Below are 24918 nucleotides of genomic sequence, written 5' to 3'. Positions count from 1 at the left end.
CAGTGTGTGCAATGTGACAAGCTTCCAGGAATCCTGAAACTTAACTTGCATTCTAGTGCCAGATTTGAACAGAACCAGTATTGTATCCTTGTTTTTTGTTTGTTTTGTCTTTTTTTCCCCTTTTTTTTTCTTTTTTCTTTCTTTTTTGTTGTTGTTTGTTTTGGTGGGAGTTAATTCTGTAAAAGTCTATCAGTTTGCTGGTTTTGATGAATACACGAGTAGAGAATATATATTCAATTATTCCCATGATAAATTGCAGGTGTTTTTTTTTCATGAGTTAGTCTGAAAATCCACTTCAAACTGTTTTAGAATTTGTTAATAAGGTTTCATATATTAGGCAGCATTACCTGTCCAAATACTGTAGTTCTTTGCATTGTGTGGTTGCTACTGTTAATTCATCAAAATCGCACTGGTTGAAAACAAGCTACAGTCCAGTGTATGCTTCCGGTGTCTCGCTCAAAAAAGGGCTAAGGGCTATGGGAGTCAACAGTAGCTCTAAAAACCATATTTTTTCCCCCTTAAGTGACAATTATATTTTCTGCTGACAAGATCAAAAATTGATTGATTTTATCAACTAACAGCTGGTCCCTTGCCTTATTCTAGATCTGTTTCTAACAACCGAGGGACCTGAATTCCAGACCTGGATCAACAAGGTAAGAGGAGCCACTTCCTCTCAGATCTGTGTTGGCTGCTTGATCCCCTATGGATCCGTCCATGTTGCGCTCTCTCACTGTTTATTAATGCCATCCTGCACTCCGTCCAGCTTTCAGTTCAGTGAGCAGTGTTTTTGTGTATGTATGTGTGGGTACATGAATGCATGAGTTTGTCAGAAAATGCTGTTTGTTTCACCTCTGGCATTTCCCTTCACACACACGTGCACACACGTGCACACACGTGCACACACACGCACACACACACACACACACACACACACACACCCACACACACACACATGACCACCACAATCCCCTACCTGTTTCTGTTCTCCCTCCCTCCATTCATATCCTGCATTCAGTAGACCTGCAGAGCTGGTCAGGATGCCAGCCACTGCTGCTCAGCTAGTTAACATTCTAGGAGGAGAGAGGGTACAGACCATGGCCTGGCTCTTCTGTCGGGGGCCCTAGTTGAAATTCAGTAGGCCAAGGAGCAAACCGCATGATAGTCTGTCTTATCACAGTGAGAGAGAGAGAGAGAGAGAGAGAGAGAGAGAGAGAGAGAGAGAGAGAGAGAGAGAGAACTATATGAAAGGGAGAGAGGGTGATAGGGAGAGAAACAGAGTGGAAAGAGGAGGGAGGCGTAAAGAATAGGTGTTGCAGGGATAAGACCATCTTGGCCAGGGATGATGGGATGAATGAGGGACTACAGGAATGTTGATCAGGTGCGGGAGCTTATGAGAAACATTCAAGAGGTAAAAGTTTGAGATTCCTTTGGCCGTTCAAGAAAATGAAACCCTGAACATTTGGCTGCTGTCCTGATTTTTGTCTTTTTTCTTTGCTTTGGTTTCATGACCTCAGCCCTCTTACTCACTTGTCAAGCAAGTGCAGTGGATAACAGCCTGATTGGTTCTTCACCTCTGTAAAAACAGAAAATTGCATATCATCAAAAGGTTGTTTTGTTCCCCAGTAGACATACAAGTTAACTCCTAAAAGACCACAATGGGCAGCAAGCCTTCTAGAAAATGTTGAATAACTTGCAAAGCCAATTTGCATATTAGTCTCACCTTAAAGTTAAAATGGGTAGGATTTGTCGCTTGTGGTTTGCAAGCACAACTTTCAAAGTTGGCCGTCCCTCCCCAGCTCAACGACACCAGAAGCATGGGACCAGAAGGCTTGTGCAGATTGGCGATCGGATCGTATAGCGACGATTAAAGGGATGATCGACAATTAAGGCAATTTTATTTTCTTCTGATTTTTACCCCTTTTTCTCCCCTAATTGTACCCGGCAAATTACACCACTGTTCCGAGCCATCCCGAACACTACTCCACCCCGGACACTGCTCCAACTGCTCTGCCGATCCAGGGAGGGCTGCAGACTACCACATGCCTCCTCTGATGCACGTGGAGTCGCCAGCCACTTATTTTCACCTGACAGTGAGGACTTGTGCCAGGGGAGATGTAGCGCCTGGGAGGATCACATTATTACCCCCAGTTCCCTCTCCCCCCTGAACAGGTGCCCCGATTGAACAGAGGAGGCGCTAGTGCAGCGACCAGGGCACATACCCACATCTGGCTTCCCACCCGCAGACATGGTCAATTGTGTCTGTAGGGACGCCCGACCAAGCCGGGGGTAACAAGGGGATTCGAACCAGTGATCCCCATGTTGGTAGGCAACGGAATAGACCGCTATGCTACCCGGAAACCCCATATTAATGCAATTTTAATTGTCAGAACTAAGATGTTGTGAAAAAATAATTTCTAGAATCTGCACCCTACTGTTATTTAGAGATGTTTGCAGTGGAGCAGCGTGTCCACCTGCTGAGCCCCGTTAATCAGCACAAGCATTGAGTGAATTTTAAATCCTTCATTATCAACCAGTTTGCCAACTCTTTTCCATGAACCTGACACCCCACATCTCCGTTATCCATATGCCTGCTCACAAAAACTTTGCTCTGCGCTCCATGTGATTAGTTGGGGGTGACAGTGGCTCCGAGGTAGAGCAGGTCATGTGATACTGGAGGGTTGCTGGCTCGATCCTTTGTCTTCCTTGCAAAATTGTCAAGGTGTCCTTGGGCAAGCCACCTAACCCCTAACTGCTCCCGATGAGCTGGTTGTTACCTTGCATGGTTGACACTGTCGTCAGTGTGTGTGTGTGTGTGTGTGTGTGTGTGTGTGTGTGTGTGTGTTTGCGGGCATAAATAAATGCAATCCATTTAACGATATGGCTATGATATGGATTGTGATATTAACGATAACATAATAATGTTAAATGGAACGTGATGCTGTGATATTGTCACACCAAGAGGACATTAGATTTTTTTAATGTTGAAATATTTTAAATAAAATGTTCACACTCTTATGTTTATTCATGTAACTTTAACTATATTGCTTGCAGAAAGCTTAAAAGTTCTATTATTTCACAGCTCCATGTGCGTGTGGCTCCAGCTGAGCAACACTCAAAATGGTTCGTCCATGCTGACATTTCACTGACGTGCTGTGACCTAACTCCCCCCAACCCCCTTCTCCTCCTGCCAACCTCTGGCCATCGGATCGCATGTTGGCGATCTCAAGTAGCCACGATTGGACAATATGAAAATGGAAACAGTTGCTCAACTCTAATTAGAGTAAGAGGCTGGATTTGAATATTTCAGCCTCATACATTGCTGGTAGACACATAAAATCAATCACAAAGCCATGCAGTCTCTGTAGACAAACATTGACAGTAGAATGGGTCATACTGAAGAGGCCAGTGACTTTCAACGTGGCACTATCATAGGATGTCGCCTTCCCAAAATGTCAGTTCATCAAAATTCTGCCCTGATAGATCTACCCCGGTCAACTGTAAGTCTGTTATTGTGAAGTGGAAATGTCTAGGAGCAACAACAGCTCAGCATTAAAGCAGTATGCCCCTCAAACTCACAGAATGGGACCACCGAGTGCTGAAGCACATAGCACGTAAAAATCGTCTGTTATCAGTTGCAACACTCCACACAGCCTCTGGAAGCAACGTCAGCAGAAGAACTGTTCGTCGGGAGCTTCAGGAAATGGGTTTCCATGACCGAGCAGCTGCACATAAGCCTAAAACCACCATGTGCAATGCCAAGTGTCGGATGGAGTGGTGTGAATAACACCGTGATTTGACTCTAGAGCAGTAAAAACCCATTCTCTGCAGTGATGCATCAAGCTTCACTATATGGCAGTCTGATGGAAGAATCTGTGTTAGGTGGAACACTTCCTACCCGAATGCATAGTGGCAACTGTAAAGATTGGTGGAGGATGGCCTGGGGCTGTTTTTCACAGTTTGGGCTAGACCCCTTAGTTCCAGTGAAGGGAAATCTTAAACCTACAGCATACAATGACACTAGAGAATTGTTCACTTCAAATTTTGTGGCCATAGTTTGGGGAAGGTCCTTTCATGTTTCAGCATGACAATGCCCTTGTGCACAAAGCAAGGTCCTAGAAGACATGGTTTGCTGAGTCTGATGTGGAAGAACTTGACTGGCCTGCACAGAGCCCTGACCTCAACCCCATCTAACACCTTTGGGATGAATAGATAGGCTGACTGTAAGCCACTCCTTCTCCTCAACATTGGTGCCTGACCTTACTAATGCTGTTGTGGATGAATGAGAGTGAATCCTCACAGCATGTTCCCAAATCTAATGGAAAGCCTTTGCAGAAGAGTAAAGGCTGTTATAGCAGCAAGGGGGGGGGGGTCATTGATATCCATATTAATGCCCATGGTTTTGTAGTGAGTGAGATGTTCAGCAAGCACATGTGGATGTGATGTGCAGGTGTCCACATACATTTGGCCATATAGTGTATATCCTGCATACTGACAAAGTGGTGTAGTACATATCCCCTTAGATTTCTTACGTATTGGTGTGAGTGACACAATGAAAAAACACAAAATGATTCCAATACAAATGCTATGTGGCCTTGTATTCTGTATAAGAACAGTCATAACCAAGGTCATAAATAATCAAATGTATTCTTTATTTGTCTTTCATCTTACCCTATTTGTATCGAGCAAAATGGATTATGACAAAATCTTCTATTTAATTTCGTGAAAAAACCATTTTTAAGGAAACAGGAGAGAGAGAGCGACTCGGAGCAGTGTGTCCTAGCTGTCAGTGTGCTCTGCCTGATCAGTGGGCTGCTCATCCATCACAGACTGTTTCTTTTGTTTCTGTCTCACTATTTCTTATATGCATAAATAAGACAACTAGAAAGCTCAACAAATACACACACGCACAAGGGAGCCATTTCCTGGCATAATACCCCTGTTAATCCCACAGCAGACTTTGGTTCAACACCGCTGCATCCGTCGGTCACAGGCCAGCACACTCCTCTTTCTCCAGCACTCCATTTTAATTACTTTTCTCTCCTCTCTCCACTCCTAAGTCTCCTTTTATCCCTCCTCATCCCTCTGTTTTTCTGCGATTACATGAGCAGCCGGCGTTACCAAGGAAAGAGCAGACTGGAGAGAGGAGCCAGGCATTTTCATTGGCCAGCGAGTAGAGACAAGGGGTTTCTGGGGTCAGTTCTTCAACGGCTGATATGATCATTCAATTCAGCAGAGAAAATGCTCCTTTACCAAATCTCTCACACACACACACACCCACACACACCCACACACACACACACACAAACACAACTGCTCACACATAAGCAACACGCCGGCTCACACATAAATACATATCCAGCGGAGGAAAAACGCTGTTAAAAGCATTGTGATGCCTAAATTAATTTTCTCTACCTCTGTCTTTCTGGCAAAGACATGTACACATTCAGAACAACCCACGCATTCTCTCAAGCGAACACACAGGTAGGCGCAGGGACACATATTATCTAGTCCTTCCATACTCCTGTTAATTTTCTGTGCAGCAAAGCTGAAAATGAACTATTGTATGAGAGTGGATCAAAAATCAGCAAACATGCAACACCATAGCAAATACTCAAAAAACAAAAAACAAGACTAGGTCAAAACCTAGTATATGGCTGGACCATGTATGGTCAATGTTCAAAATTGTGGCCAATTTGTTACAGGGATAGTCAGCGGTAGTGTCTATAACATGAATTCCTGGGTATTAAATGTTCATCTGCAATTTTCTGTAGTGATGTCAGTAATATTTGTTGTTATAGTGTACTGAAGTAGCATATCACATGAAATGGTCAAAAAAGGCTATAAATGCAGTTGCATAAACAACATTTTCCACTCATATCTTGGGATGTTTGATTTGAAAGACAATTTAATTGTAATTATAACTATTCTAATAATCTGTTAACTCTCCCTCTTCTGTTCATCTGTTTCTATCTGCTGATGTTCCTCGTTTTTCTAACACTCTCTGTACTGACAGGGGAATGCACAAAGAATGGATTGCGGCTGCTGATAGCACCATGAATTGCACATCACTTAGAACTGCTATCCACCTCGTCTCAAGGTCCAATTCAAAAAAAAAATTACAGCACAAACATGCCCGTAAAATTTTGCAGCTGAGTGCAATTATCTATGTGGTAAAGTATAAATGGTGGCTTTGCGCCAAGAACACAGGAGCCAGGCTCAGTGTCATCCTTGATCTCATCAATTATTGCGAGAATTGTTTGACCTGGCAACCTGTATCTGCAAATGATTTCGGTCTCAGTTAAATAAAAAAGTAATATTCTCCTTGGAAATATCCGCTCACGAGCATGCCTGGCATGATAATGCCTTCACCTGGCTAGACTGCTGCCATGATCACTGGAAAATCTGGGCGTGACACCCTTTATAAATGTGCTTCAGTTACCATCAACCCTCTGAAGATGCTAATAATTTTCACTCTGATGGCGTGTGGCTATTAGCGTTGGTGTTTGTGAATTGGCCTTTTTTTGCAGTGAGGCTCATTTGCATAGAAAGGGGCCAATTTTGCGCCAAATGTATGCATATACATGCAAATAGCACCAGAGCACTGAGATGCTATTTGCTTGGCAGTGCAGGTAGGGATCCATTTCACCCTTTGCGAGTGTTATTTGTCTGTCACATTGACAAGGACCATCTAGTCATCCTGTGATGGGTGACTGATGACTTGTGCGATGATTAAAGTGTGGAAGAGTTGCGCAACCTTTGCAGGTACTTTGAGAATTACAAAGTTTCTTTTTGTCTTATTTGTGCAGTTTTAGCGGCTGCAAAAGCCACGCAATCCTTTTGTGAATTCACCAGTGAGTGTTTTGTCAGAGGGATTGTTATTTGGGTTATTTGTGCTCTCTTTCATGCCTCTCAGCTCTCGGCCGACCAATCGTGTAACTTCAGTGACGTTGTTGGTCACCTGATCCAGTGGCCCAATCATGTCAAACTGATCACTCAATCGGTGACTTAAACACGATCACTGTTAGTGAGGGTCATTCACCAAAAAAACGGCTTTTGAAGTTTGAAGCACTTGAGCACTTGCTTTGCCTCCCTGGATGCCCCAACCGAATAAACAGGGGGAATTGGACACAAATTCAAGTGCCTGTCTACAAATAAGTTTATTTCATTTCACTGTGCCATTGCCAATACTGCTACATACTTCAAGCAGAATGTGCACAACAGCAGATTTTATGTGGATTCATAGGGAACTAACCGGGGAGCTTGTCTGAGTGAGGGGGGCATTTCATGCATTTCCTCATGGAGATAGTCTGATGTATTCACCACTAATTTGTCTATTCCACACTTCACAATGATTTCAGTCATTTAACAGCCTGTGACTGAAGTCGTACATTAGAGGTAGGGGTCTCCCATCCTATCTCCTGTCTTGCTGGCATGTTAGCCATTATAGCAGTGTCAAATCTTGCTTCAATTCTACGTGTGTTTTGTGACAGAAACAATGTATCTCAAGACAGACTTGTCCTTAATAGAAGAAAAGAAAGCGTTTCTTCAGTTTCTCATACAACTGTCATTAGGGAAGTAACGGAAATACACTTTCTTGGTGTGTGTGTGTGTGTTCATGTGAGTATGTGTATACACACTGGACAATACTTGGACAGAAGGGAAGACTAACAAGACCTGTCATCCTTTCATCTTCACACATCAATCAACTGCTCTGGTACTGCAAACACAGACACACACACACACGCACACACACACACGCACACACACACACACACACACACACACACACACACACACACACACACACACACACACACACACACACACACAGATTTAATCACCACATCTTGCAATCAGTCAGCCAGAACCAGTCAATCAATCACATAGACTAAGATCTCAACATATACGGAAACACATACGCATATGGTTGAGACCCAATCATCATCCATGTGTGTGTGACAGTGAGTGAGTGAGTGAGTGAGTGAGTGAGTGAGCGAGCGAGCGAGCGAGCGAGCATGTGTGCGTGTTCATGTGAGTATGTGCACACACACTGGACAATACTGGACAAACAGAAGGGAAGAATGACAAGACTTGTAATCCTTTCATCTTCACACATCAATCAGCTGCTCTGGTACTGCATACACACACACACACGCACGCACACACACACACACATTTAATCACCACATCTTGCAATCAGTCATCCAGAACCAGTCAATCACATAGACTAAGATCTCAGCATATAAGGACACACACACATTCACATATGGTTAAAACCCCATCATCATCCATGTGCGTGCGTGCATGTGTGTGTGTGTGTGTGCGTGCGTGTGTTTGTGTGCGTAAGCTCTTGACCTCATTGACATTGGTTAAATCGCCCAGCACTTCCAGATATCAATCAACTTTGTAGCTTTTCCAACTCATACACTAGCTCACGTGCACTTGCATGCACACACACACACACACACACACACACACAATCTTGTCTAATTTGTATCTAAGTATCACTGACATCTGTATTGTTGAGGTCAAGTTTGTATATACACAGAAATGGAAAGAAAGTCAGATGGACAGCCGGCAGCATGTTCTTTCTCTCAACCTTTCTCACAGTTACTCTCTCTCTTTCCCTCTTGCTTTCCCTATCTTGTGTGTGTGTTTATCTCTTCCTTCGCTCCTCTGTCTCTCTCTTGCCGCATCGCTTTCTCTCCTCTATCTCTTGGTTAATGTTTTTTCTCTCCCTGTCTTCCTCTGTCTCTCCCTCTCCCTCTGGCTATTTCTTTTTTCTTTCTTTTTTTCTCTATTTCTTTCTTTCTCTCTCTCTCTGTCAGTCTGTTTGTCTTTCTCAGTATTTCTCTGGCATTGGTAAGCTCTGTGCCGTTTGTCTGACTGACAGGTCATAAATAAGCTCAAGCTGGGTGGATGAGGGAACAGAAGTTCTCCTCAATCTGTTCTCACTCTTGCTCTGTGTGTATTGAGTCTCTCTCTCTCTCTCTCCTTGCTCTCTGTCTCTCTCTGTCTCAGTTCAGTTCATCGTTAATTTCGCTCTACTGGAATGGCAGTTAAAAAATGAACAATGTGACGAAAGCATACAGTATATAGTACAAATAAAAATACTACATTCCAACCCCCCCCCCTCACTGTGTGTGTGCGTGCGTGCGTGCGTGCGTATGTGTGTGCGTATGTGCGTGTGTACGTGAGCATATTAATGCCCCTTTTCCACTGCATGGTACCAGCTCAACTCGACTGTATTCGACTCTACTCGCTTTACCTTTCTGGATTTGATTTTCCACTGCTGATAGTACCCCCTCACGGTGAAGCCCTGCTGGTCGCTTGTGGGCGTGTTGACGCTAGTTTTTCCTCCCTTCTCTACCAGCACCCCACACCAGTGTTTTATTTTGCAAAAACAAGACCAACTTGAAGTGGCTGTTTCACTTGAACAATATTAGTGTAACTAAGATATTTGCTGAAAAAATATATATTTTTTACATGAGTATGTTATCAACTACGATACAAGTTTCACAAGGCCTTAATTCTATCACACCCGCATTTCACGAAGACCCATCCAACTCTGCATCTGTTTGGCTTGTACTCGTTGCCTCCGTTTGTTAGTTTGGTTAAGGTTAGGTTTAGGATGGGGTTAAGGTTACCCAATCAGAGGGACAGTAAGGACTTCCTGGAGTGTGGGTGGGGGAAAAAAAACGCTTTTTATGACATGAGTTTCATTTTATAACACTTTGGCATTTCCTGGTTGTAAACAGAGCTGTTCAATTTCTCTCTGACCAATCACTGGTCTGCAGTGTTTACACATCACCTTTTAGTATCGGCTCAGTCAGGGCCCTGCACAGACATTTTGGGGGGCAGGCGCTCAAGCAGAAAAAAAGGGCACTGATAACAGAATACATGAATTCACATTACATGTCTGTTGGGTCATCTTATTGATCAGCACGCAGCGCAGAAACGATGCTGCTGCAGTATGAACACACACATATGCACACGCACAGTGAGCTGAGAAACCAACCATAGCAACTTTGATCAATTTTACAATCAATAGGGAATCAATCATACTGTCAAACTGTCTCATCAGAACAAATCCTGCAGTTTTTGGGGGGGTTTTTTTAAGAATAAAATCAACCTGAACTACTAAATCCACACTTTTACACTCACAAAGTAAGAGTTCATCAGGTTGACCTTTGAGTCCTTTTCAGAGGAAAGGATAGGGGAGGTGAGGAGAGGGAAGAGGAGAGAGGAGAACAGGAAGTGGAGAGGAGGAGAGGAGAGGAAACGAGATAAGGAGTAAGATGGAGAGGGGAGAAAATGAGGAGAGGGACAAGGAGAGAGGATAGAGGAGAAGAGAGCAAAGGAGAGGATGAGAGATGAGAGATATCCAAATATGATTGCATAGCCTATTAACCACGTAACATATTTATTTGTTTCAGTTGCCTGACAAAGGAACTAACTAGCCTACCAGAGTTACTCGTTTTCATTGATAGCACTATTTTATGCCAGACTAGCTTGATTGTTGTTAAGCTTAATGGTGGGCTATTGCCCAAGTTAGGCTGGCTGGATGGGGATGTTTTAATAGTGGTTTAATTTCCCAACAGTGACAACAATCCCGAGGCTTAGGACAAACACTATCGTTACCTGGCTTTCAACAATGAAGGCAGGTCAGAGAGATGTGGATCATGCTGCTCCACAGGCTACTCGATTTTCATGCGTTAACTGTGGTGGCTGTGAGTAAGTCGAAGAGGGAGGGGCAGGGGCTCGTGAAGTCTCACAGAATTAGAACTCAAACGCAGTTGTCAGGCATTACAACACAGTTTTAATTGAGGATTGATGCCATGGGCCAAATTTAAAAACTAAAATATAAAATTAGAAAAAGAAATAGAAAAAATGTCCTGCAAAAAGGGCACTTATCTAGTCAGAGGCCAAAAGGGCACCACCTGGGATCTATCTGTGCACATGCCCAGGCTCAGCTTACCTGGAACCTCGATGGAATTGGTACCACAAAAAGTACTAGGTAGGGGAAAAAAATTGATACAGCATGGTATCTTGATATTTTGTGTGGTAATATTGTATCGATACATGGACGCCAAGTAACAATGTTTTATTATGAGTCAGTCTGTGTGCTTGAAAATCCCAATTTTTTGGCAATAAAAATGATTGAAGTGAGATGAACAGACTGAAAACGTTGTCTTATTAGATATAACAGATGTTGACAAAGTTTTCCTTTGGGGGCATAATTTGCAATTGAAAAAAGGTAATAAATCACAATATATTGCAATATAGGTGTCACAATACTTGGCACATCACAAAGTGTTTAAAATCGCAATAATATTGTATTGTGAGGCCTCTGGTGATTCCCACCCCTAGTACCTGGTACTATCCCCAACTTTTGCCCAATGGAAAACCTAAAAAAGTGAGTGGAGTCGAGTCGATCTGGTACCATGTAGTGGAAAAGGGCCATAAGCTTCCATATCCCAACTTTCCACTCTCTCTCCTGTCCTCTGTCTCATAAATCACTGATGTTGTCAACTTTTATATTTCTTTTATGTGTGTTAAACAAATTAACAGTCAATATTTCTGTGCATAAGCAGCTAGAATTTATGAGAGCAATAAATAATTCAGTAGATGAAAAAATTAACTTCAAAAAAATTGAAATGAAGCCTAATAAATATTATTAAAGATTCGAAGCGAATTGATAAGAAAATGCATTTATTTTTCCATCAGCAACACGATGCCCACTCCCCTAATTTGTAATCAAAGTTAACACATTTTACAGCTAACAATGTTAACTGAAGTTTCTCATGACATTGACATGTACATTTTAGGAACTGGTATAGGCTGCTTGATCACAGGGTATGCTTGCTTTCTTTTTTACCGAATCAGCTTTGTATGCCATTGAATTCTCTAACGATGTGGAGGTGGAGTTTTGTGTGTAACCCCCCCCCCCTTCACATGATAAACCGAGCACGGTCAGTCCTCCATTGATAGTCAGTCCCTCTCTCTCCCTCTCGCTTAGCTGCAGCTGGGCATGGCTGAACAGCTGGTTTAGAGGAATAATACGAGACTTTCAGACACACATGTTGTTCTGCAATCCATTTTTAAATCATCTAGCTGGTTGCTAATGTGCTGTAGATCAGTGTTTCTCAACCGGGGGTCCGCGGACCCCTAGTGGTCCGTGGTGTAATTGCAAGGGGTCCGTGAAAATAAAATATCTTTAAAAAAAGATCCTATGACATTTATAGAAATAGGATTATTTTACTCAAATGTGACTGAGACTTTTATCTACCTAAACTATAAAGGGTAATAGGACTTTTTTCTCTAATTACATCTGTTTCACAAGTGTAATTTATTGTATTTTAATAAGAGATCTCACTCCCGTTTGCATTGTTAAAAGTTGCTGCATAAAAATTCTGTTGTTACATATATCTGGAAGTTACTGAATACATATTCTGTTTTGTTACATATATCTGAAAGTTACTGCATAAGAATTGTTTTGTTAACTATATCTAAGTTACAACTGAAAGCTCTTATTTTTGCCCCAAAGAGTGAATAAATGCTATAATGCAATTTAAAATGCAGTTTCTACTGTCTCTATCAAATTGCAACCCCCCTCCCCCAAGATCAGGTGGAGGGGGTCCTCAGGGTAGATCAAAAATACGCAGGGGGTCCAGGACCCCAAAAAGGTTGAGAACCACTGCTGTAGATGACCCTTTTTTCTCCCCCTCTTTCTTGTATTTCTGTCTTCATCTCTCTCTCTCTCTCTCTCTCTCTCTCTCTCTCTCTCTCTCTCTCTCTCTCTCTCTCTCTCTCTCTCTCTCTCTCTCTCTTGCTCTCGCTCTCGCTCTCCTGTCCTCTGTCTCATAAATCACTGATGTTGGTCTCAGCAGGCTTCTGACTCCCACTGCGCTTAGTCACATCTGCTCCCACACACACACACACACACACTTTAGCTATCAACCACCCACCCACATTCACACAAACACGCAAACGCACTATATTTACTACAGTAATCTATATTCTTTCCTTTTTTCTTATCTACCCTTCTCTCTCTCTCTCTCTCTCTCTCTCTCTCTCTCTCTCTCTCTCTCTCTCTCTCTCTCTCTCTCTCTCTCTCTCTCTTCATTTGCACTTTATGGCCAAAAGTATGTGGACAGTATGTGGTGGCCCCTTCTAATGAGTGGATTTGGCTATTTCAGCTACATCCATTGTATCCAGATGCATAAAATCAAGTTGTGGTAGGGGTGTGTGGTTTAGCCTCGGCTGCAAGCAGAGAGAGGGCGCCTGGCTCAGGGAAGGACAGATGCAACAGAGATACTGAGTAGTGATCAGCCTCAGGTGTGTTAGACTAAACAACTCTCCTTTATATACCGCAGTGAAGCTAGGTCCTGGACTGACATTGATATGGACCCGAATACAGGCATGGAGAAAGTTGCTCAGAAACAGCAGCAGAGGCTCCAGCACAGCTGAGTACCGGCCCCTATGGCGTGCTGATCATAGACATTGACACTTAGAAATGGTTCCTGTAAATAAAGCCCTGTGTTTTTCTAAACATGTTGTGTTTTTCTAACCATGCTGTGGCTCCTATAACATCTAAACATCTATCTAAACACACTGCTCCCTAACGGAGCAGTTACGTTAACGTAGACATTAAGACATTAGTTACATTAAGTTAGCGAAGGAGTTCAGAGCTCCTGCTCCTAACGGGAGCAGCCAAAAGTAGTAGTAGTTTTGCTAAACATGTGTCTGTCCTTCATACCAAACCAGTCCAGTGGCAGCAACATTGCCACACAAGTATACAGCTGTACAATCTCTATAGGCAAACATTGACGGTAGATTGGGCCATACTGAAGAGCTCAGTGACTTTCAACGTGACATTGTCATAGGATGCCACTTTTCCAACAAGTCAGTCCTCAAATTTCTACCCTGGTAGATCTGCCTCAGTCAACTGTAAGTCTGTTATTGTTAAGTGGAAATGTCTAGCAGTAACAACAGCTCAGCTGTGAAGTGGTAGACCACACAAGCTCACAGAATGGGACTGCTGAGTGCTGAAGCACGTAAAAATCGATCGTCTGGTGTCCGGGTAGTGTAGCGGTCTATTCCATTGCCTACCGACATGGGGATCGCTGGTTCGAATACCCGTGTTACCTCTGGCTTGGTCGGGCGTCTCGACAGAGACAATTGGCTGTGTCTGCAGGTGGGAAGTCGGATGTGGGTAAGAGTGGGGTAATTGGCCAAGTACAATTTACAATGGGGAGAAAAAGGGAAAAATAAATAAAAATCGATTGTCTTTGGTTTTAACACTCACTACCGAGTTCCAGACTGCTTCTGGAAGCAACACCAGCACAAGAACTGTTCGTCAGAGCTTCATGAAATGGGTTTCCATGGCCGAGCAGCCACACACAAGCCTAAGATCACCATGCACAATGCCAAGCATCGGATGGAGGGGTGTGAAGCACGCCGCCGTTGGACTCTGGAGCAGTGCAAACACGTTCTCTGGAGTGATGAATCACACTTCACTATCTGGCAGTCTGATGGACGAATCTGTGTTTGGCGAATGCCAGGAGAACGCTACCTGCCCAAATACATAGTGCCAACTGTAATGTTTGGTTGAGGAGGAGTAATGGTCTGGGGCTGTTTTTTTGGTGGTTTGGGAAGTTCCAATGAAGGGAAATTTTAATGCTACATTATACAATGACATCCTAGAGAATCATGTGCTTCCAAATTGGGCAACAGTATGGGGAAGGCCCTTTCCTGTTTCAGCATGACAATGCCCCCATGCACAAAGCAAGGTCCATGAAGGCATGGCTTGCCGAGTCTAGTGTGGAGGAACTTGACTGACCTACAGAGCCCTGACCTCAACCCTATCCAACACCTTTGGAATGAATTGATACGCAGACTGATTGCCAGGCCTTTTCCCTAACATCGGTGCCCAACCTCACTAATTCTCTTGTGGCTGAATGTTAGCGAATCCCCACAGCTATGTTCCAAAATCTAGCGAAAAGCAGAGGATTTGAGGCTGTTATAGCAGCAAAGAGGGGACCAACTTCATAATAATACCCATGGTTTTGGAATGAGATGTTCAGCAAGCATATATGGATGTGATGTTCAGGTGTCCACATACATTTGGCCGTGTAATGTATGCATATACTTTATACATATATTTCTCAGTCTCACTATTGAGCCAAATACGTCATTCATATCGTTTGCTATGTTTACTGTTGGGGGCCAAAGCCAGAGTCATCAGCCAGATTGGAGTAGTCCATTAGCTCCAGTATAGATTTGAATACTACAGTTGTATGCAAATTTATGGCTGGGTTACCTGTCTCATCCTTTGTCTATTTCTCTCCTGTTTCCATTAGGACGGGAACTTCACAAAGATGGACATTTTGCCAGAACACCCACCATCCACCGTCCAGATCGTCGGACAGTCCTCCTTTGTTGATTTTGGTATGTGGTTGATCCTCTTGTTTTGTGGGAATAAAGGTTGTTTGGGGTTTTGTGTGTTTGCGTATGTGTGGGGGGCGTTTGACCCATTATGTCTTATTTTGTGTGTGTGTGTATGTGTGTGTGTGCATGCGCGTGTGTACATGCGCGTGCACGTGTATATGTGTGAGAACTACATTGCCATTTTTTATCTGTCATGCAATATCTTTCTATCTCACTGCAAATCCCTCTAACAATGCTTTTGTGAGTATTTTACAATGAAGGAAGGCAGAATCATTCCTCTCCTAAGTCCTTTTAGTTTCATCTCCATTTGAAGCTCTGTAACTTCAAAGGCTCCCAAATAGGACTCTCTGGGCTCTTTGGCATTTTCACTACAACTTACACTTCACATAGCTTTCATTTCTTTCGCATGCGCGCGCACACACACACACACACACACACACACACACACACACACACACACACACACACACACACAGCCAGAGTTTTGTCAGCAGAGTCTTATTCCCTTAAACAATCTTGGCCAGTAGTGCTCATTGTTCAGTTCGGCTTTAGATTTATCCTCAGCAAATCTCTGCTGGCTCTTTAATCTCCAGGCTGCAGCCTGCTCACCATGGAGTGGCCTCAGCCACACGCAAACCCAGGGATTGGACAGAGTCTAGGGGCTCCCACAAAACCTGATTTTTAAAAGGGAGCACCACTTGGTTGGATGATTCCTTTCCCTTACCCCTTAGGTCTACATAGTCCAGCTGGTAAAATCAGCAACTGTCTCCCAGAAAGGCCAAAGAACTCAAACCTGCTGCCCGCAATGACACGGCGACATAACACGTGGAGCTACTTAGTAGAAAATGGATGAGATAATGGTTTTGTGGAACCACAGACTGTTCAAGACTTTATATGTATTTGTGTGTTGATTTTATATGTGTTTGTGTGTATCTTCAGTCGTATGTTCGATGGAATTGGTTAAATGATCTGGCTTTTGCTTTTTGTTATCTTTACAAATAACAGGCTGATTTGTGTTGTGCATGTAAAACTTATTGCTCATTTTGTGCAGTGTGCTGACATTTGATCTTCAATGCATGTTTTTTTTGTTTTTAAACATTGTATGTGGTATATTGATGAAGGCTCATGCAGATACACTTACGCATGCATACACACACAAGCACACATGCATACAGCCACACACATATAAACATATCAGTATTGGCAAGATGAATCAGTTAATCTCTTAGCAGCTACTAGTGTTGATGGAGTATTTAGTGAATAAACTTCCCTTTCCCAAATTGACAGTAATGTATATGAGCCATGGGGAAATTACCTATGTGAGTGTGAACATGTAAATGTATGCATTTCGATATGTTCCAGCATGCCTCTCCAACTCTACCCATCTTCCTCTGTTTCCTCAGAGATGTCACTTTAATGTGTTGCCCTTGTTAGCTGGTGGATTGACACTTTTGAGTGTCACACTTCTAACAGTCTGCCAGATACTAAGAGGGACTTGCTGTGTAGGCTCTTATAGCTTCCTCCTTCCTGCCTCTTTCTTTCCGTCTTTCTTTCTCCTTCCCTCTTTGTCTTTTTCTATCTGCTTCCCTTTCTTGCATGGCCCTTGCTCTCCATTTTTATTACTTTTTAATCTATATCTATCCCATCTATCTGTAGCTCACCTTCAATCCCCCCCCCCAGTTTTAACATAGTAACACATTGTCTTAGCCTATTCTTTCCCCATTCTTCCTTCTCTTTCCATGTCTCTTCTCGCTCTCATTTCCTCCCATCCATTATATTAATTTCATTTAATAAAAATCCTGTCCAGAAAATATACACAGCAGTCATTAGGCTCTTTGTGATAGTATTAGAAAAAAGAACTGAATAGCAGATTGCAATTAGGATTAAACACGTTTACACAAACAGGCAGAAGGATATTTGCCATTAATTTGCTACTGATCTGTCATTGTCACATTGACTATCAGTTGATATCTGTCTCTTTCCCTCTCACTTCTCTCTCGCCCACTCTCCCTATCTTACTGTCAGCCAGACGGTGAGGGAAGGAGATGTTCTGTGCCAGTGAGGAAGCAGTTGTGGTTTATAATAAGATCAATGAGAATGAGTTGGGGACTAAGTTGAAGGAGATTGTCTCTGACAAGACTCACAAACACACACACACGTTCTGTCACATGAAAACCTTGCACATTTTCCAAGTGTATCCTAACACAATTCCTATTGGCCTACATAGAACAACATTATGTCATAAAGCATAATCTTGTCTCAACACTCGTTTATCACACATGCCTGTATGGTGCTGTATCCACTATTTCAGATCACTCTCTCCTGAAAATGTTGACTTGCATACACATAAAGCAATCGGATGTACTTCTTAAGTAGTACGAATATACTGTACAGAATGATAATACTTATAAGTCTGGATTCCTCCTTTACAGATTGAAGATAAACACGTGTGTACACACACACACACACACACACACACACACACAATTGCTTTCTAAAAAGCCAACTGGATATTTCAAAATATTGATTTCACACATCTTTTTAATTCACTAGGTTGCTATCTCAGCTTCCTTATCACTTGACACTAATTGACAACGTTATCATTGATGGACTCTACATGTCACCTTAGTTTTTGGAGACTTGCATTGGAAAAAGAGGGGATGGTGTGTGTGTGTGTGTGTGTGTGTGTGTGTGTGTGTGTGTGTGTGTGTGTGTGTGTGTGTCACGTGCCAGATGTCACTAAACCCCCCAGATTTCACATAGTTTACCTTTTAAGCGTATTTTTTCTCTTTTCTGTTGTGTAGCATATATCTGTTGGCAAAATAATAAATCAGCTTGTCTTGTATGTATGTATGTTATGTCAGCATGCTGATTAAATAGCATGGTTATTACACAGGAATACCTTGTGCTTGGGATCACTAAAAGGCCACTCTAAAATGTGCAGTTATGTTGAACATATCTTTAGAGAAGATGCAGTTAGCGTGTTGACTGCAGTAACGTCCACTAGCACCAGCATAATGTAAATTTGAATGCAAGTTTGAATGTTTTGCCAGTACTAAATCTTATGTTGTAACCATTTAATTTCAAATTAAGTGGATTTTAACCATAACATTGTCTGTCACACAGTGATGTTTTCATCCACTGAGTCATTGACTTTTTGTGATGCTGCCTTCATGCCATATTTGGGAGATTAATTTTGAGCTTCCAATGTGGAAATAATGCAACCTATACAATACATAGACTATAACATAAATTAAACCTGCAAGCAACATTGAACAGGTTCATACACCTTGTGTGCATCGAAGGGAGTGGCAGCTGTAGTAATGCTTGTGGAGGTCGATGGACATGGCTCTGAATTTTCTGTGAATGGGTTCACAGTTTGCATATGAAGTTCCATGTCAGTACCCCAAATGGGTGCAGAGATAAAGCTTTACTTCCTGTTTGGCAACAGCGCCGTCTCTTTCGCAAAACACTTTTATGGGATGCCTCAGTACATGGCCAGCACATCACAGGAATAGTTAAAATTGCAATATACCTCTTTAAATATTAAGAGTTTTAAAGTGTAGTACATCCCTTTGATGTAGGTGGTGCTATAATTATGCCCAAGACTCAGCATTTTTGGTTTTTATTTTTCAAAGCCATCCAGCATGCCGAATTTCACCACAAGAGGACACTGTTACATAACCTCACATGAACAGGAACAACTTTTGGATCCATGGAAACATAAAATCCGAGTGAATCGGTAAAAACCGAAAACGCTGAGCCTTGACTATGCCTCATGAATGTCACATAGGTGTGATCAGGAGTGGTCCATTAATAACCATACCAAGTATGAAACTGATCTGCAAGAGCAATGCTGCTACTCCCACTTCATGTTAGGCATAATGGCATGCATCTGAAATGGCGACCCCATTTCAACACATCAGCTATACACTTTCAATTTAGAATCAGACATGCTTGTAGGTTGTGGGTTGTGGTGATCAAATTTGAAGTAAATAAAAAAAAAACTTGCACAGAAGTTTTAAGTGTAGTACACCTCTCAAAATATAGGTGGTGCAGTAACATGCAGCATAAACGCCACATAGGTTTGATCAAGAATGGTCCTTCATTAATCATATAAAGATTGAGGCTGATTGGCCAAAGCATTGCAAAGTTATCCCCACTTCCTCTTTGGCATGTCATCTTTGTTTGGACACATCAAATCCGCCTTTCCAATTTTGAGTCTGGCATGCATATAAGTTGTGGAGATCAAATTTGAAGTCAATCACATAATAGCTATAGGAGTCGTAAGAAATGCAGTTTACCTCATAAAATATGGCACGATAATTACACTGACCGGCCACTTTATTAGGCACACCTGTCCAACTGCTCGTTAACGCAAATTTCTAATCAGCCAATCACATGGCAGCAACTCAATGCATTTAGGCATGTAGACATGGTCAAGATGATCTGCTGCAGTTCAAACCGAGCATCAGAATGGGGAAGAAAGGTGATTTAAGTGACTTTGAACATGGCATGGTTGTTGGTGCCAGACGGGCTGGTCTGAGTATTTCAGAAACTGCTGATCTACTGGAATTTTCACGCACAACCATCTCTAGGGTTTACAGAGAATGGTCCGAAAAAGAGAAAATATCCAGTGAGCGGCAGTTCTGTGGGGGAAAATGCCTTGTTGATGCCAGAGGTCAGAGGAGAATGGCCAGACTGGTTCGAGCTGACAGAAAGGCAACAGTAACTCAAATAACCACTCATTACAACCGAGGTATGCAGAAGAGCATCTCTGAACGCACAACACGTCGAACCTTGAGGCAGATGGGCTACAGCAGCAGAAGACCACACCGGGTGCCACTCCTGTCAGCTAAGAACAGGAAACTGAGGCTACAATTCGCACAGGCTCACCAAAATTGGACAATAGAAGATTGGAAAAACGTTGCCTGGTCTGATGAGTCTCGATTTCTGCTGCGACATTCGGATGGTAGGGTCAGAATTTGGCGTCAACAACATGAAAGCATGGATCCATCCTGCCTTGTATCAATGGTTCAGGCTGGTGGTGGTGGTGGTGTAATGGTGTGGGAGATATTTTCTTGGCACACTTTGGGCCCCTTAGTACCAATTGAGCATCGTGTCAACGCCACAGCCTACCTGAGTATTGTTGCTGACCATGTCCATCCCTTTATGACCACAGTGTTCCCATCTTCTGATGGCTACTTCCAGCAGGATAACGCGCCATGTCATAAAGCTCGAATCATCTCAGACTGGTTTCTTGAACATGACAATGAGTTCACTGTACTCAAATGGCCTCCACAGTCACCAGATCTCAATCCAATAGAGCACCTTTGGGATGTGGTGGACCGGGAGATTCGCATCATGGATGTGCAGCCGACAAATCTGCAGCAACTGCGTGATGCTATCATGTCAATATGGACCAAACTCTCTGAGGAATGTTTCCAGTACCTTGTTGAATCTATGCCATGAAGGATTAAGGCAGTTCTGAAGGCAAAAGGGGGTCCAACCCGGTACTAGCAAGGTGTACCTAATAAAGTGGCCAGTGAGTGTATGCTTCATGAATGTCACATGAGTGTGATAATGATTTGTCCTTTAATATAACCGTATGAAGTTTAAGGATAAACGATTAAAACATTGCTGAGTTATTCTCACTCACTGTTTCGTGTGGTATCATGTGTTTGCCATGGTGACCCCATTCAACACATTAACAGATCTTGCTGTATATCAAGTGTAGACCACACAATGTATATACATGTCAAGTTTGCTGCATATTGGACAATGTACAGTCAAGTTCCAACAGTCAAGTTTGCTGTTGCCATATTGGACAATGTACAGTCAAGTTCCAACAGTCAAGTTTCCTGTTGCCAAATGGTGGCGCTATACCAGAGAGTCACTGTGGGCATGTGGCTGTCATCATAACAATCATAACCCATAATCTGTGAAGATTGAACCGTATCAAGCAATGCATGGCGAATTTATGACATATTTCCTGTTTGCTTGGCAAGACATATAAACAGAGGTGGAAAAAGTACAAAAATATTGTACTCAAGTAAAAGTACCAATACTTGGATTAAATATTACTCAAGTAGAAGTAAAAGTACTCATCTGAAAATGTACTCAAGTAAAAGTAAAAAGTAGTTCATTTGAAATATACTTTAAGTAAAAGTTACTTAGTTACTTTCTTTGTGTGGGGTGTGAGGGTAGTAAAAATAGGACAAGGGGTCAGAAATCCATAACTATTTTGTTTTTAATTAAAGAACAAGTGTAACAAATGTAAGCGCAATAACAACAACTTCACAACAACTGAACTTCTTGTTCAGTTTAAGTAGCATCTTAAAGTTAGTTGAGCTCATCCATTCAGTGGTACAACATTAAACATGCTTACTCTCACGTTTTCTCTCTCTCACTCTCTCTCTCACACGCACACACTCTCCCTCTCTCTCCCTCTCACCCTCTCTCTCTCTCACTCACACAGGTAAAAAGTACAAAGTAATGCCCACATGATGACGCTCATAAGTGTTGCTACAAAGTCAAACTGACATAAAGGAGCAGCAATATTCCAGAGGAGACATGCTTGTGTGTGTGTGTGTGTGTGTGTGTGTGTGTGTGTGTGTGTGTGTGTGTGTGTGTGTGTGTGTGTGTGTGTGTGTGTGTGTGTGTGTGTTAACCGTCAGAGAATGAGAATGTGTTAATGCCATCTCCACAGCTGCAAGAGCGCTATAGAGGGCATGTGTGTGTAAGTGCGATAACAACAAAGAATACCTACACAAATGTAAGTGTAATTACAACAACATACATGTCAACACCAACAGCAACAGCTGTTATACTGCAAATCAAGGCCGCTAGTTTTGTGACACCCTGAATCACCTGTAACCTAGTCTACAAACTTCTTGTTCAATTTAAGCAGCTGCTGATTTTCAAAGTTAATTGAGCTCATCCATTTAGTGGTAAAAAACATTAAACAGGCTTGTGCACGCCTACTTTCTCTCTCTGTCTCTCTCTCTCAGAGAGGTACAAACTACAAAGTAATGTCCACATGATGATGCTCACAAGTGTTACAAAATTAAAGGAACTAACATAAAAGAGCAGCAATATTCCAGAGAGGAATATTGCAAATCAAGGCCACTAGTTTTGTGACACCCTAAATCACCTATAACCTAGTCTACAAACTTCTTGTTCAGTTTAAGCAGCAGCTGATTTTCAAAGTTAGTTGAGCTCATCCTTGCTCGCTTTACAGTGAACAGTAATCCAGCACAACTGAAAAGCCGCTCGCAGGCAGCTGAAGCAGGCAGGCCAGTGTTGAGTTTCAGAGAGAGTTTTTTTACATTTGGAAAGGAGTTTAGCAGATCCATATCGTTTGGGATACAGGCTAGGTACCCTTCCAACTCCCCTGTACCTTCTGACCTTCTGGACTTCATTGAGGAGAAGAAATCATCTTCATCTGAGGAATGTTGTCCAACTTGCTCCACTTCCACCTCTGCCCTCTGGTCAAGGTGTTGTCTGACATAAGCCAGACCTGTCGAGTGACAAACAACACATTTCTGACAATTAAGACTTGATTAATTTACCAAGAGTGCACCATAATGCATAATGCCTTATAGCACTGACCACATTGTATTGAGTATAAAACAAAGTAGATCTCCAATAAACTGTTGAAAAGCAGTTTATTATAAGATGCAATCATACCTGTTTCTATGACATCCGGCCTCTCTGTCCAGGTGGTCTTGAACTTCGGTAGAAGTATTGCTGCCGCAATCAGTTCTGGGTCCATCATCATCTCACCAAAACGCTTTTGGACACCATCCTGAATGGCTTTGATGAGTGGTAGACACATCTTGGATGAGGTCTCCCGCCTTTTGAGTTTTGCTTGTAGCTGACATATCACTGGAAGAAGCCACCCTAAGTGTGTGTTGGTCTCTGACTGAAGTATGTTCAAGGCCTTTACCTGATGTTTCATCACCGAGCAGTAATCAGTCAGGAAAGCAATTTCTGCTTGAGTCAGCCTGGCATAAATAGAATACAAACAATTGTTAGGAAATCAAGCAGGAAAAGTTAAGTTTCAAGTATGTAAACACACATTCACGCTTTCATATTGTTGAAATGCAAATTGAAACTTACGTTTTCAATTTGAATTCTTCACAAATATTCCTGATTGCCTCCTCCCCTTTCTCTTGTATGATCCGTATGATTCTCTCCACAGCCATGAATGTTGAATTCCACCGCGTTTGATTTGGTCGGATGAGCTGGAGTCGGCAATGATCATCCACAACTTCTGCTGCCATGTATGAACGACCCGTATTGTTCCACATGGCTTGACATTTCCCAAAGGCTGCACGTGATAGTCTCTTGTATGTGTCCATCTTCTTTTCTGCTGTCTCAGCATCTGTTATGGCAACTAAGTTGAGAAGATGGCATGCACACCTTTGGTGTGTAGGAAGTTGGTACTCCAGGCCATTATCTTGCTCCAGGATGCTGAATGTGTCCAGGTAGTTGGCTGTGGGCTCATCATCAATTGAATCTCTGTCCGACTCAGCATCTGATTCTGCATCCTCAGACTGGCTCTGTTCTCCGAAGACACAAAGCTTTAACAAAGTTTGAGCCACTATCTGTTGTGGTTCTCACCACTTTGCCCCTAATTCTATACTGACAGTGTATGTCGTCAAGTGCCCCTGCAAGGACATCAAAGGTGTGGGACCCTCTTAACCAAGGCTAATTTCCCCGAGTCCACTCAAGACTACTAGCAACTAACAGCTAGCCTTTACACACTCAAGTACCAGGGGCTAGCTGTTATGCAAATTTAGCCAATGTCCTAAAGACTTAAACAGACTGCAAATATACATTACGCGTTTTGTATCTGTTTGAAGTACGATAAACATGCGGATTGTCGGCTGGAGCGAGTTCATTTGGTACTTAATGATGTGTCACGTTTGATTATGTTAGCATAGCAGCTAATTAGAATGTGCTGGCTAGCTGTGGGTTTCTTCTACTGTCAATGGTTGCAGGTGCTAGCCTAAAAATGCCCACGAAATGGGGTGAGCCTGGGTTGGCTATATTAAATAAAACTACTAATGAGACAGCAGAAATACTTACCAAAACATGCTTCTGCAGATTTGAAGTGGAGTTGTTGAAAGCAGACAGGTACTTCACTGCTGGGAGGCACATCTTGCACTGCATGATGATGCTGTTGCCTTTCCTACGCTTGAACAAAAAGAAATCTTCCAAATGTGGCCAAGGATTTTTTTCTGCATCTAGTTCTACAGACTTCGATGTTTCAGCTTGAGCTTAATCTATTATTTTTAGGTCCGGGTCTTCTGGACCGCGACCGCTGGCCGTGCCTGCTTTGTCGACCTCCATTCTAGCACTAGAAACTAAAAACTTCGCGCTCACTAACCTAGCTTTTCCGCACGCGCCCTCTGTGTTCACGCGCCAGTCCTAATCACGTCATCATTTGTCACTGTTGGTTCT

At 42.6% G+C, this 24918-nt stretch overlaps 1 protein-coding gene across 2 annotated transcripts in view; it reads left to right on the top strand.

The window, feature by feature from the left end:
• Nucleotides 1-24918, top strand: part of itfg1 (integrin alpha FG-GAP repeat containing 1) — a 293844-nt gene that overhangs the window by 60568 nt on the left and 208358 nt on the right. For both annotated transcript variants that reach the window (XM_056278335.1, XM_056278336.1), the window contains exons 7-8: nt 604-653; nt 15363-15450. In XM_056278335.1, the coding sequence (XP_056134310.1) occupies nt 604-653; nt 15363-15450 (138 nt within the window). The remainder of the gene's footprint in view (nt 1-603; nt 654-15362; nt 15451-24918) is intronic.

Source organism: Lampris incognitus, chromosome 4 (assembly GCF_029633865.1).
Source record: "Lampris incognitus isolate fLamInc1 chromosome 4, fLamInc1.hap2, whole genome shotgun sequence".
Taxonomy (NCBI): domain Eukaryota; kingdom Metazoa; phylum Chordata; class Actinopteri; order Lampriformes; family Lampridae; genus Lampris; species Lampris incognitus.
Note: the sequence above shows the minus strand (reverse complement) of the source record. Positions and strands in the feature narration are given on the sequence as shown.